Genomic DNA, 15416 nt, shown 5'->3' with positions numbered 1-15416 from the left:
TGTGGGGAGTATATATGAGAACCTAAGCAATTTCTCCAAATAAAGCCCACTCAGAAGACCTCTTCTGATCTCCCAAATATATATATATATATATATATATTAATGACCCATGCCAGCATTCTGCCCTTGTTATACACCTTATCATTATTTGATGAAAGGTTAGAGTTGAGGTGGCATTTAGCTATGGAAAGCAACTATACAAAGTGTTGTATATGTGAGATTACATATGTGATATGTACACAAAAGACAGGGAGGTCTATTATACTGGTATACCTTAATATTTTGCTAAGAAAATAAGATAAGTGGGTTTTGTTCCCTGACTGAGTACAGCTTTTCTCTTTTCTCCCTGCTTTTCTCACTAGTTAAAATGACCATTTAACAGTTTTGGCCAAACCAGTAGTTAGCTGCTTAATGGAGTATAATGTATATTGTGGTGAAACATCAGGAACATGCATCTTTCAGGTGCAGTCATCTTATGGACTACTAAACATATCTTGTTTTTTGTTTTTGTTTTTGTTTTTTCATCGTGGATTAAAAACAGGATTTGTATATGTTCAAATAGGAGTTTGAAACAGAGATTGTCAAAGTCTTCACTATTTCTTATTAAACACAACTGTATAATGCACCACACATGTCATGTGTCTGGCCCTTCAACTGCATTTGAAATTGAGTAAAGCTCTAGAGGCAGGAAATGCTCTTGGTGCTACCATAAAGCCAGCCGTGTAACCTTGAGACAGCTGCTTATGAAATTAGAACCACTTCTGATTTCTATTTTGTATAAAGTTGGGGTGAAAGTGCCATACTTCTGGAAATGTTGTAATGATTCCTTGAGGTTTAGCATATAAAATGCCTTAGACAATGCTTTCCACATGGGCAGCATCAATGAGTGGTAGTTATTACTTCAGCTTTTCTTTTAAATCTCTTGATGCCAATCATGAGGAGGAGGGCCACAGTGAATGCTACTATAAATGATTACAACACATCTATTTTAATAAATGGAGTGACATTTGGCATGACATCTAGTTTATAGGACAGCTAAAGAATCATCATCGGCTAACAGGCAAAGTTGGGAAGATGCACAGTAAAGATGAAAATTATTCCCTTATTTCTACTTGCCATGTCAGAGTTGTGGCTTTATTTGCACTGAGGCTAGTCTCTTAGTATTTTAGTCCTATCCTAAATTTTCAGGTGAATGATTACATGGGTCAACAGTACTTCAATTACACAGAGAAACAACATGTATAAACGTGCATGGGCACTACTTAGTGCTTAATGGGTGTTCAATAAATTTCAGTCCGAATCTGCATATCTCAGCTTACAGTATCAAGATTTATTAAAGATATGCTTCTCAAATTGAGTTTATGTTATGAGTATTACCCACAAGTCTTGTTAGATAGGCTTATCATGTATTTTCTGATTCATACTTTTGGAGTATGAACTAAGAACTGATATTTTAAAAAGCATCTCTGGAGATTCTAATGCAAATGGGCCAATTCAAGACACGGTTTTAAACTAACGGTAGCTTTGGAAGCTGCAGCGAGATGATATTTGAGGTTTAAATGTACGATTTGCCCACCCAGAGAGCACCATGTTAATACTTCTATCTATATACTTACTTTCCTATGGGTTGAGTCCTACTTTACCTGTCTCATCCATCACCTGAGCCCTTTAAGGCAACTACAAAGATGGGACTTTCTTTCAGTAAGTAATTGGCAACAGATCAGGAAACCATGGACAACTGAAAGTGGCGTAGTGGTGGTGGTGTATTTTTTATTACAGCAATTTTTAAAAGCTTTAAAAAATTGCTCACTTCATTCCATTACAAACTGATTTTACTTCTGAAAGTTTCCCACAATAGCTACAGAAAATTCAAACATCACAATCACCCATGGCAACAAACAACCATGCATAGAGCAGGCATTACATCAGAAGAGATCAACTCATGGGTCAAATGCTACTAAAATAGCCCAAAATAGATAAGATAAGATAAGATAAGATAAGATAAGATAAGATAAGATACTAGAGAACAAAGGACCAAAGTTTACTATGGAGGACAAATGTGAAAAAAAGTTATAGTGTGAACTTCTTTAACCTTTTCCCCACCAAAAGTCTCCTACTACCTTCTTACTGCTCACTCTCTATTATTTATTTTTTATTTTTTTTATTTTTTGCTCAACTTCCTTTGGCACATAGCTGTCTTATTCTGGGTCACTTACCTGTCCTGGATATCTCCTTCTGCTGACTCTGTAAGGTAATAGGTGTTAAATTGAGTAAACAATTCTGTTTAAGTGTGAGTGGGTAACAATTATTTAGCTCATTCTCTTCCAGATAGCACATTCAAATTTTAGTATATGTTTCCAATGCAATAAGACAGATTAAGTAATTTGTAAAACTTATGACTGAAGACATACTGTTAGAGTGTCAATATTTTGAGAGGGGATTGTATCAGTTTCAGTCTTCAAATGTCACTGGATAATCTTTGAATGTCTTCCTTGGGTCAGTTCTCAGATAAAAAAGTTTGGAAGCAACATTACACTTCTCCCCTCACTTGGAGTACCTTGAAAATTGAGTTCATTTTTCAGTCTCTTCTGGCAAAAGATCGAATTGTGTTGTACTTTTTGTTTCTAACCCTGTTTAAGAGAATCAAGGCAGCTGAAAAGCAGACGTTACATGCCTCCTTCTGGCATGCCTTGACCCAGAGAAGCAAAGTAGAAATATAGCTGGAGCTACAAACCAACCTTAGATTTCTTGCACATGTAGTTTATGAATAGGGCACTTTGGGATATGGCAGGTAGCCAAGACACTGTCATTGTCACTCATGAGCTACATTCTCTCTGAGCCTGCCTTGTAGCTCACCCGCCACATTCCTACAAAAAACAACTTGATCCAAATGTCCTCAATGGCCATCTCATAATGCCACATCCTGGCTGAAATGGACACGACATTATTGGGAATATGGCTGGGACATCTGTGACTCAGAAAACACCGAATGTATCTCTTATTGAATGTTGGTTAGCGAAAGTGTCCAAACCTTAATGATAAAATCGTGTCCTAAAGAGCCTGTACTTTTGTGAATGTAGTCTCTCAGCTTTGGACATTTTTTGTTCAAAGTGTGATTTAAGGACTATTAGCGTTAGCATCACCTGGGAGCTTGCTAGGAATGAAAATCCTTGGTCCCAGCAAACTTTGAAATCATAATCATTAACATGCTCTTCAGGCATATGGTGTACACATGAAAGGTTGGTAAATGCTATTTTTACTGAATTGTGCCACATATGGTGAGAGATCATCACCAGCAGTGTTTTCTGTCTTATCCATGCTCCTTTGATGTTCACAAACAAGGACCAATGCAGTTGTGTTGAGGATAACTGCTTAAAAAGCAAGCAGCAATTGGGAACCAAGGAGCAGGGAGGTCATTTATTTTTCTCACTAATGTGCAGGGTAAATCCAGAAGAGAGTACAATGGTTACTTCCATTGGGGAGGGGCAAGTATGTATGATTGAGCCAATATAAGAGAAGGCTAGAGGGAATGAGAAAGAGATGGTTCTCAACTAGGCCCCAAGTGCATCCAGTGCTACCATCATTGACCTGAGATTCTACATGTTATTCCAGAGAATGGAAACTTTATTCATGAGGCTCAGCTCCTCTACATCTCCATTAGGTTTTGAAAGCATCTAGTGCCACCATCACTGGCATGCAATTCCACATGTCATTCCAAAGAATAGAAGCTTTCTAAATGAAGCTCAGCTTCCCTGCCATCCTCATCTCTTCTATGACTTTCCTTTGGTACAGTGCATCTCCTGCCACTGCCCACATATAGTCACAGATCATATAACAGCCATATCAATAAAATGAAACCCTATGAAGTTGGGCTGCTTTCCAAAATTGTCCCAAAGACTTTCAAGTTTTTCACAGAGAAACTGAGCCTATGCTTTTGCTGTGGCCACACTCATCCTACTATGAGTAGCTACCTTTTACCTGAAAAGACTTCCAAAACCAAAGTTAGTAAAAAGCCAATATAAAGATCATATCCTAAGACCCCCTCCTACACACACCATCTGAGCATCTTCCATTTAAACTGAGATATGATATTTCTTATACTGCCAGGTTTTAAAGTCAATACTCCCCTGTTCCATATTTTAATCCTTCCTTCCACCATTTCAGCTTTTATTGTTGTGTTCAGAAAAAAGCTGGCATCTCCAAAGTAGTGTATAGTCCTTAAGGAGAATGAACTAAGAACAAGTCCATTGTAATAAAGAAGAAGAAAAAAGATTTACATTCTCAGTGTAGGAAATAGTCCCTATGCAAAGTTAGTGTAGATGGGCCTAAGTAGTGGTTAGGTGATTAGAGACCATCTAATAGGCATGAGTTGGTCAGCCAGAATAAGAAAGAAAAAGAATGGTGATAAAAGTAGTACCAATATGAAAAAGACAATTTCTGCCCACATTATCATTTTGCTAAGCATTGACTCTTTGGAAAGGCAGTGTCCCTAACTCTGTGTTGATTCTGGGCTTTAGGCTGAGACTACTTGAAACTCTTGGACATTTCTTGAGCAGCTTTCAGGAGGGAGGGAGTTGCTTTTAAGCAAGTACAACTTCCTTGTTCTGTTGAAGTATACCTATTGCTCCTATTAGTTGTTTTTATGGTGCTCTCCCCTGGACATTTCATCTAATTAGATGCAAAGTGCCAGAATGCAAAGGAATTCAGTCAAAATGTGGTTTAAAAAATCATTTTCTTGATCTTCATAGGAGATATATGGTTTCACAAAAGCTCTTTTAAAATGTTTGTGGTTCCTATCTAAGAAATCAAAAGGCAAATTATTTGGATAAGGATATTTATCTTATCCCCCATGCCCCCCACCCCCTCCAAAGTAATGAAATCTAGCTCTTAAATGTTTAGTCATTGCTTAAAATCTTTGTTGTCTTTTAATCCTTAAACCAGTTGTGTAAAAACAACCACTCTCCTGTCCAGAAAGGAAGACAAACAACGACACCTCGGCACCTTCATTTATTTTTCAATCTGTCAAGATAGAACCCGTCACTCATCTCTGAATATGCATAACCATAAAGATATCTCAGGGCCAAAACCACAAAGCAGCTCCCACTATTCACTCAATTTTAGGGAACATTGAGGGAAATAGACAATTAAGAAAATAACCTCTATTTAGGTAAATGTTTGCGACATATGGAACACTAGTTTCATTTAGGAGAAAAAACAAGTTTAAAAAGTAGAGATAAGGAAAATTCACAGCCCATTTTTCAATGGCCCATTTTTCAGTGAGCACAGATAGAATAATGTCAGAGTAATTCTCTTTCCTTTTTTTTTTTTTTTTTTTGGCAAACCCTTCTTTTCCACATGCCTTCACTTATTAGATCAATAGGAAGCTGTCTTGTATGAGAGGTAATATGCTTTGCAGGAAGCTCACCTTTACAGCCTGCTGATTGCCAGATACTTTTATGGCCAAAATGAACAGCCTCAACTTCCTCCCTCCTCTATTACAAAACATAGATTAAGAAAAAAAATTAATAAGCCTTGTGAGAAAGTGACTTAAATCTTTGACTGGCACCATTGAGGCGACTTTTCTGCTTCAGTGGACTAAGCCAGCTGGCCAAAAGGACCAAGAGAGCTAAGCTAGTGAGATTCCTGAGGACTAGCCAGGAGTAGAGGAGGCAGGGCAGCAAATGTGCAAAGGATCCTTCAGTGATGGGGGAGGTGGAGCCAGAGAGGATAAAGGTTAGGACTTGAAGATCTATTGGAGGGCAGAAGCCTTGATCTCAGGGTCTTCCCCTTAATTTATATGCCTATATGAAGAAGAGAAATACTCAGAACCAAAACAAAACCCATGAAATTGCAGAGCTTGTGATCAAGAGAGCCATTTCTTTTCCAAATGGACCTAAATGGTTAAGTGGCTCCTTCCTGGCAATTAGAGCAATTAGATAATTAGATTGTGACTCTGTGGGTAGGAGATAGAAGCCTGTCTGGGCTATGTACACTTAGTAGCAAAACATGCTCACTCATAAAAGGAGCAAGTTCTCAGTTTGCAGTTATATTTCAAGTCTCTTGTAAAAATTAATAGAAGAAAAATTTGCAGTTGATAGGTTAGGTTTAGCTGACAAAAGGAATTTTGCCTGGAGCTCCATCAGAGCTTGTACTCTGAAGTTCCACTTTCACCCTCACCACCAACACGAAGCTTCCATCAACAAATTTTTATTTAAGCCAATTCGTTTAAAGTGCAATTCTGTGGTGAATAACCTTTAAGGTTACATCTGCCTTTCCCCTGCTTCTCGCAAACAGTACGTAATCCACGAGCACATTTGTTGGCTGTAAAGGTGTACAACAGCAATTTTTGCAATGACAGTGCAGAGAGGGAATATGAGATCTGTGTGCTAATGAGCTGACACTGCAGAGGCTGGGGCGGTGTAGTGTGGAGTGCACTACAAGTGCACAGCAGCAAGACACAGGAGGGGACTTCAAGGGAATTAGCAGTGTTTCCTAAGGAATCAGGACAGCAAAGTCACACCATGGGACCCAGCAGGCTCCTGATATTTCTATACCCTTCTAAGCCTGAGAATGATCAAATTGGTTTGTTTAGTTTTCCACCCCTAAATGCTAGATCCGTAACTTACAAAATGTTTGTGCATTGTTTTTCAGACGCACTAATCATGTGTGTGCCTATGGATGTTTGTAGATGCACGCATACTGAAACCAATTTAGTCACAGCATCATTCTCTCTCCATTTCCCCAGCTAAACTGAAAAGTAAGGCAGCAAACTGTTAGTGCCAATGAGACGGGAACATGGTCTTTAAATCAGATGGGTCTCTCTGAGAAACTTCAATTCTCCTCTGAGGTAAGATCCTGACTGAACCACCTTTCAAAACCAGGGAGGCTTTTATTGGCCTCTGAAGGTACAGAATGAAGTTTGAGTCTGTCTTAAGCAAACATCTTGAGGCTTGTGGGGCGAGGTGGGTTGGGGTAGGGTGGGGTGGGGGTGGGGGAGCTTGCTTGCTAGTGTCTTGGATTCAGTGTGAGAGAGCGACTTCCACCTCTGAATACATTGTATGGAGCAAGGTGACAATGCAGAGGGAAAGCAGAGGGCACACACAGAAAGCATGACTGTTTTTGTCTCACTGACATTTCTGTTTACCAGCATACCTATGCTTTAGGAAGCATGTGCTTGCCTTGGGATTGAAGATGCAGAAAAAAGCCTGACCACAAGGAAGATTCTTGAATTTTTGCTAGCCCAGTTCCATACTGATCTAGATAGGAGCGGTACCTGAGCAGATTTGGACTCATCTGAAGTTTTTGCTAGAGTTCCACAGACAGGAAGGCCAGAGGATACTGGAGTTCTTTGTTTCCTCTGTAAAATTAAGGAATCACTTGGAGGATTGGCATCTCCAGTCATTTGCTTGGTTCAAGGAGTGTTAAAATTTGACTCCCACTTCCACAAGGAAAAGAACAGTCAAAGCCATAGGGGAGAAAATAGACATTTCCAGGGTCTCTCTGTCCCCTCGGACCATTGTTTTCAGAGGCTACAGTTGGATTAAATCTTTCTCAGGCCAAGTCATCAAGCAGCAGCTGCCAGGGGATGCCTTGAGATTTAACTCCCATTCAACAATTGTGACTTTCAGATGTGACTATTTCAGGGACAAGAGAAGATGGCAGCTTTTCTCCACTCTCTTCTTAGCTAGTTGTAAATTCTGAGAGCAACAGGCAGCTGGGTACACATCACTGATTTCTAGATTGTTTTACCATGTGTGCCCCATGTCTGTGCCTGTATATGTGAATATTTGACAGAACTATGGAGGAGGTTACCTTTTGGTTTTGTTTTTCTTGCTGCCTAGTTGGTCTTAACCCTTCTTTCACACTCTAAGTGCGCAGTCATAACCCAGCCTTGTAAGAAATAGTGCTGTGGAGTCAAGTTAAGAGATTATGATCAATTGCTTTTCCTTTCCCATCATTGTTCCCTTATTGCTCTGAGAGGTAAGGAATTAAGACAATTCAACACCAATATGGGTGACTTATTACCTCTCCCTAAACCTGGGTGATTTTTCTCACAGCAAAGATCATTTACCATTGCTAGGTAGGGTTTTGATAGCTGGAGGTAGACTGGTGAGTGTCAGACCAGCTTGATCATAAGAAGAGGACCAAAAGCTTTAGAAATCAATCATTCCTAAGAAACCAAAAGGCCCTCTTAGCTCAGTGTTCACCAGTGGAAAGACATGGAAATGAAATGAAATACCTATTATCTTCTAATAATAATAATACACCCCGTTAGTTTCATGTATTTGGTTTAAAATCTGTTCTAATTGATTAATTTAGAGAACTGCATTTGAGATTCAGTTTCTTGAGGCAATCACAATGCAGCAGGATTAAGAATCAAATGTACCCTGTAAATGCTGGGGAAAGATTGGGGATCACAGAAGACAAACTCAAAGGAGAGCCAGACAATTTGCAACTTTGACACTTAACTAAAATTAATAAATTTTTGTCAGTGTTTGAAAACCAAGAATGTCAAATAGAGAGGGTCTCAGAACATGTTTGTAAAGGGATCTGCACCTTCAGTTAAATTTTTATGCAGACTGATAACTGTCACATTTTTTGAAAAGTACTTCTGCACTCCCCCTTCCCTTCAGCCCAAGTCTTTAAATCCAAGGAAAATGTGCACTTGAGGATTGTTAGGGATTGCATATCTGTTGAGATGAAAGGATTTGAAGAAAGTCATAGGCAAAGTTAAATTCGACCAGACACAAATACCATTTATCAAAATGGAATGAAACTTCAGCTTTCAAACTACACTCATCCAGAGAAACAAGTTATACTTTGCGTTAATTGGCTTCATTTGGGAGAAACTTGTAGTGAAATAAAGTAAGCTTAGCTGAAGAATTCAGTGTTTCTCACAAAAATTCCTTTCAAGCTAAACAAAACAAAACAAAACAAAAACCTGTGTCCAACAAACTATTAGCCATTTGAGTCCCTGTGATTTTACTGCTAAAATTTCCTCTTTGCCCAGAGATAATCATGGGTACAATTAGGGATTTCAGATTCTGCTTTGGGGCTGACGAAATTCTCCTTTTTGGTATTCGTTTTCCTGCTTCAAAGCCTCTTCCCACAACCAACATCTTGCTCTAAATTAAGAACTGTGTTGTCCTTAACAATCGTGTGTGTGTGTGTGTGTGTGTGCTCTTGTGCGCGTGCGCATGTGCACGTGCACGAGCACACTGGTACAGGCATGATTGGCTTACCAAAAATTCACCTGAGCACTCACTGTCTTTCCTCTTCCTTTCAGGCTGACAAGCATTTATCACTTGCAATCAGTTTGTAGTCTTATCAGTTCCTATCGGAGCTCTCTGGGTAGGACAGAAAGAGGCCAGGGAATCCAGCCTGATCTATTCCTCAAGGTCACTTGTTTGCAGGGTTCTCATATTTTGTTCCTATGTGTCAGGCAATCATTAAACCCAGCTCATTCCTACCACCAGACACAGATTTAACACTCAAGTATTGTATGCCCTGCATTGACTCAATCAAGGAAGGAGCTGCTGTTGCTTCTTTTTTAAAATCTCATCTGAAATCTCCCTGAACAACCATGCTATTTTCTTTCTTTCTTTCTTTTCCCCCCAACAAAAAAGGGTGCGGGGGAGGGAACACCAGTTTAGCAGGGAAGAAACTGAAAGTTTTGCATCAAACATAATTCACCACAGAGTTTTGCCCACTGCTTTCAGCCCCGCAGCAGAATCCTTCAAGGTTGATGCATGCAACATGAACCCACGATTGACTACTGCCTCAGTCTGCTTATTGAGGCAATCACACCCCCCCTCCAGCGCACACATAGTCAGACCCCCCCCCCATGCATCACAAACAAATGCAAATAAGGTCCTCTAAGGTCCCAAAGGGAGCCAAGGCAGAGCTACTTACAAGCATTAGTCACAGAAAAACTATTGGAGGAATCCAAGTGGTCTACGTGGTAATTCAAATGGAAGGGCTTCTCAGTGGTGTTCTGGTTGGTGTTGTATAACTGCACAGCAAAGCGGAAAGCACTGTGCTCCTGCACGGTGTTTCTCATGAAAAGTCCACCTACAAGCAAAGGCAATGGAGATTTGGCTTGTGTCCCCCCAGTTTAGGATGAGTTCGAAAGTAGCAAGCCTTAGATCCCAGCACCTCAGTGTTTCTGGGAAGCTCAACTGGGGATTGATTTTTCAACCTGTGTGTCTTTCAAGACTTGGAAACTCTGATTGCCACTGTGAAAAACCTGGGTTTTCTACACTGAGGAAACTAAAGAGAAGGTAAAAAGGGGAGAGGGGCCTGCTGTAGGGTAGAATGAAAGAACTAAAAATGGGACTTGGTCCTTTCTTAAGCTAGAGCCTGTCCCCCAAACCCGGACTGCAGCCCCACCCCCACCCTTATCCCCACAGCTGGCTCATTTTCCCCTGGGGTACAGGGATAGGGTGGGAAGAAAAACAATTTCATTCCCATTGCTGTCCCAACCTTCTCCCATAACAATACAGGGAATTAGATCAATAAAAGCAACAATTCTAACTTCTCTACTTGTAAATACAGGCAGAGGCTGGGAGAACTCCCTTCTGGCTGCTCGAGCTTGTCTTCAGACAGACACAGCAGCAATTCATGAATCCCTAGTCTGTGTGACTTCCCTGCTTGCCCAACTCCTTGTATCACCCCCACTTCCTACCCCATCCTCCATTCACCCAGCTATTTCCTTGGTCTGGGGGATTCAAAGCGGGTTCCATCTCCTCTAACACTAGCCTGTCTCACTGGAGCCAGAGAGGCGGGACAGGACGACCTGGGCCCAGGTTATGCGTCCTGGAGCGGCCAGACAGGCAGTATCACCCTGGGACAACTTCCAGAGGCTGCAAGCATGCCTTGGCAAAGTCCAGAACAGCGAGCTGGAAAGCCGCGACTCTTAGCCTCTTGCAGCATCCCAACCTCCAGCTTGACTCCCTTGCTCCTTGGCCAGTTCAGAAAACCTGGCCATCTACCTGCATTAGCCGCAGGAGACCCCCTTTCCCGTCTCGGGTGCTCCCCATACTATTCAGCTCCTTGCAGCTCAGGTCCCCCAAGATCTCTGCTCTGTCCCCTATCCCTAGTCACCGTCCCCAAGCCATGCAGGACAGGGACTCGAATTGCAATAGCCCCAGCCCCACTAGGGCAGTGGGTTTCAGATGCAGAAGAGCCTGGCCCCCTCTGGCTGGCTCTAGGGAGCTTACCTATGCTGATGGTGTTGGGGAATCCTCCGTGAGAATGACCCAAAAGCCCCAGGACTAAAAAGAAGACCGCCCGGAGCACGCTTTGCCCCATTTTCTTCTGCCTGGCCGTGCTACGCCTAAAACGAAGCTGACAAGAGCATGGGCGCAACTCGAGAGTCGTCAAAATAATAATAGAAAAAGAAAAAGAATTCGCCGGCTCTTACACCCCCAACCCTCAACTTGCTCTTGCTCGCTCACTCTTCCTTTCCACCCCACACTAATCCTCCTCCGCCGCCGCCTCCTCCTCTTCTCTTCTCTCCCTCTCTTCTCTCTTCCTCTCTCTCTCTCTCTCTCTCTCTCTCTCTCTCTCTCTCTCTCTCTCGCTCTCCCTCCCTCCCTCCCTCCCTCTCTTCCTCTCTCTCCTCTTTTCCTCTCCCTCCCTAGGATCTCTCACACCCCCTCCCCGCCCCCCCACCTCACTTCTGTCTTCACACCAATCTGGAAGGCAGGTTCATTGGCTGCAAGCTGGGTTCCCCAAAGCGATTTCTTTGAGAGGGAGGGAGGGAGGGAGGGAGGGAGAGTGAGAGAGACAGAGAGAGAGAAAGACAGAGACAGAGACAGAGGGAGACAGAGAGAGAGACAGAGAGGCAGAGAGACAGAGAGAGAGAGAGAGACACGGACGGACAGACAGAAAGAGAGAGAGAGAGAGAGAGAGAGAGAGAGAGAGAGAGAGAGAGAGAGAGAGAGAGAGAGAGAGAGAGAGAGAGAGAGAGAGAGAGAGAGAGAGAGAGAGAGAATAAAAACCAGACCGGAAAAAAAAAAAAAACAGTGAAAAACAAAATCAAACACAAAATAGGGAAAGATAAAGAAATAAGAAAGAAATTATAAAGAAAGCCAAAGGGCTCCCCCACCCCTGAAGATGGTGGATCTAAAGAGGGGGAAAGAAGAGCTAAAAGCCTCAGAGGCTCAGCTCCGGTGAATTGGGTTCTTCCAATTGGGCCGGTAGGGGGATATTGATCAAAGTTGATCTGACGTGGAATTAAAGCCGCACACCGCTTAGCTCCACTGCAAACTGCAGCTCTGGACTGCAAAGCCTAGGCGCTGGCGTTTGTCAACACGGGAGATGGGATCAACAGAAATACACCAGTCCTCACGTGGACCAGACTTTCAAGCTGCAACCAGTTTCCTCTTTTTAAAAAAGCTGCATTGTCTCTACGTTTGTATTTGTGTCTTAAAGACGAGGGGTCTTGAGGGGCGGCTAGTGGCTACTCTTGAGTCTTTGTGAAGAGACTCAGAAAAGCAGTTCCTATCACAATGCGCCCTAAGATGCTGCGCATGCCTGGTCTCAGCCGCTCAGCTCAGCTTTTACAGCAGAGAGAGATCCGAGGGCAAGTGAACAACCACCCATCCGCATTTCCCGATCCCCGCAGCATTGGTAGGTGTGTCCCTCCCCCTACCCAAGTGCTGAGGCAGGTTTGCCAGCTGCGGGGGCTGTGACTGCTGACTGCTTTGGAGGGTATAAGAAAATAGTATGTGTATGGAGGTGGGAGCTAAAAGGTTAATGAAAAGGACGCTCAGTCCTGCAGACCAAAGAGAGAAGTGTGGGAGTGAGCTGGGATGGGGGTGGGGATTGAAAGTTAAGGCTGGAGGAAACTGTCCCCAGTTGCTTTGCTTCCTTAATGTTGACTTTAGAGTGCAGACTTCAGAGATTATCATTTTCTCCCAACTCTACTGCCTTTCTCCAAGCTAAGAGGAGAAAAGAACCTAGGAACTCCTACAGCTCATCCTGGCACTTGGTAAGGACTAGCCTCCTTCACAGCATCTTCTGTATGATCTTCTTGCTCCATATTCTTTTCCATAACCCCATTCCTCTCTTGGGACAAAGGGGTATCTTCTGTCACATCTTCAATTCTGACCTTATGGCTACTCTGGAAACTACAGATTTTTGGCCTCCCTACATCTTCTGTTTTCCTTTCCTTACCTTCTTGTCTGAAGGGATTGAATTAGCTTTTGTGCCAGAGTAAAGCAAACTAAATATGCATGGGGCTAGGGACCAGGGACCAGGGGAGCTACACTCATCACTCCAGGTCTTTGACTTTAGGAATGCATAGAATGGAGCTGAGAATAAATAGCCTCAAAACCCTGTGGCAACCAGAAAAGTAGTTCTCAGCTCTTCCCACAGTGCTGACAATTCTGACAATGCCTGATCTCTAACTCTACCATTCATGCAAATCCCCTGTCTCTATTTTGACAGTCCATTATTGGAGGGAAGGAAAAACTTGGGATCTGGAGGACACTCCTTCCAGTGGAAGGGACATTAGAGGCACAGGGTTAGCAGGGACAAGGTTGACTATTCCTTGACAAATGTGGAGAGTGACACAGGTTCAAATCTAACTGCCATCACACATAGGTAATATGCGACCTTAATCACCTTCAGGAATCTACATCCTAGTGTTTTTGTCTTCAAAATGTGAATATTATCATTTTTTCTTTCTTTGTAAGGCTATTGTAAGAATTAAGTAAAATGGTGCCTGTAAAAGCATCTAATTCACTATCTGACTCACAGAAGAATCAATACATGTTGATTTCCAAACTTACCTCTCTCTTTTTCACCTTGGAAATTGCTCTCAGAACCCCCTAGCATTGCCATCCGCCCTTCTCCCATCACGCTTCCTCATAAACCCAGGCTCTTCTACATCTTCATCATTGGTCCACAGCAAAATCTTCCCAAAGTAGCTCTACAGCAGTCCCTGGAGACAAGAAGCAATCCAGTAGGCAAATCTTTACTAAAATTTTAATGGCAGGCAGTGACAATTTAATACTAAAGTGTCACATTTAGACAACCTCTTTCTTGGGTCACTGTATGCCTATTTATTTATTTATAAGACCTCAACCTAAAACCAGAGACATTAATCCAGTTAGAGGAAAAAGTGGGGAAGAGTCTGGAACACATAGGCACAGGAGACAACTTCCTGAACAGAACACCAACAGCCCAGGCCTTAACGTCAACAATTAATAAATGGGACCTCATGAGGCTGAGAAGCTTCTGTAAGGCAGGTGACACTGTCAAGGGAACAAAGCGACAGCCTACAGACTGGGAAACGATCTTCACCAACCCTTCATCTGACAAAGGTCTAATATCCAAAATATATAAAGAACTCAAGAAATTAAACACCACCAAACCAAATAACCCAATAGAGAAATGGGGCTCAGAACTAAACAGAGAATTCTCAACAGAGGAATATCAAATGGCTGAGAAACACTTAAAGAAATGCTCGACCTCCTTAGTCATCAGAGAAATGCAAATCAAAACGACACTGAGATTCCATCTTACACCCATCAGAATGGCTAAGATCAATAACTCAACTGACACTACATGCTGGCGAGGATGTGGAGAAAGAGGACCACTCCTTCATTGCTAGTGGGAATGCAAACTAGTACAACCACTTTGCAAATCTATCTGGCGCTTTCTCAGAAAAATGGGAATAGGGCTTCCTCAAGACCCAGCTATTCCTTACCCAGAAGATGCACTAGCACACAACAGGGACATATGCTCAACCATGTTCATAGCTGCCTTATTCATAATAGCCAGAACATGGAAACAGCCTACGTGTCCCTCAGTAGAAGAATGGATAAAGAAACTGTGGTACATTTACACTATGGAATACTACTCAGCTATTAAAAACAAGGAATTTCAGAAATTTGTGGACAAATGGATTGAACTAGAAATTATCATAATGAGTGAGTTCACCCAGAAGCAAAAAGAGTTAAATGGTATATACTCATTTATATCGAGACACTAGTCCAAGGGGTACGTCCCCTTGAAAAACTTTACCTACCAGGAAAGTGGGTCAGAGGGGAGGACATCCTATTGAGACTTTAGGTGTGAGAAGCCTGGGAGAATGAGGAAATAGAAGGATCCAGAGGGTCCTGGAAAACTACAGGCGGGTCTGGGCCCTGGGGTCCTCCTCAAACTATGGCACCAGCCAAGGAAAATATAGGCAGTAAACTTTGAACCCCTACCCATACTAGCCGATGGACAGGACATTCTCCACCGTTAAGTGGAGAAGGAGATCTGACTTTCACACAAACTCTGGTGCCCCATATTTGACCATGTCCCTTGGATGGGGACGCCTGGTGGCACTTAGAGGAAGGATAATAGGTCACCAAGAAGAGACTCGATACCCTATGTGCATATACAGGGGGAGAAGGTGCCCC

At 42.4% G+C, this 15416-nt stretch overlaps 1 protein-coding gene across 4 annotated transcripts in view; it reads right to left on the bottom strand.

Annotated features, from left to right (window-relative positions):
* Positions 1–11692, bottom strand: part of Gria3 (glutamate ionotropic receptor AMPA type subunit 3) — a 291265-nt gene extending 279573 nt beyond the window's left edge. For 3 of the 4 annotated variants that reach the window (XR_007830168.1, XM_051141057.1, XM_051141060.1), the window contains exons 1-2: positions 11220–11544; positions 9913–10071 (exon numbers count right to left, since the gene is read on the bottom strand). Coding sequence is in view for 3 of the 4 variants with exons in the window: in XM_051141057.1 (XP_050997014.1) it covers positions 9913–10071; positions 11220–11310 (250 nt within the window). In the remaining variant the exon portion in view is untranslated. Of the gene's footprint in view, positions 1–9912; positions 10072–11219; positions 11545–11673 lie in introns of those variants that run through there. The other variant, XM_051141058.1, reaches the window with a different exon arrangement.
* Between the last annotated feature and the right edge of the window lie 3724 nt (positions 11693–15416).

Source organism: Acomys russatus, chromosome X, assembly GCF_903995435.1.
Source record: "Acomys russatus chromosome X, mAcoRus1.1, whole genome shotgun sequence".
Classification (NCBI taxonomy): Eukaryota; Metazoa; Chordata; class Mammalia; order Rodentia; family Muridae; genus Acomys; species Acomys russatus.
This window is presented reverse-complemented; position numbering and strand designations above follow the sequence as displayed.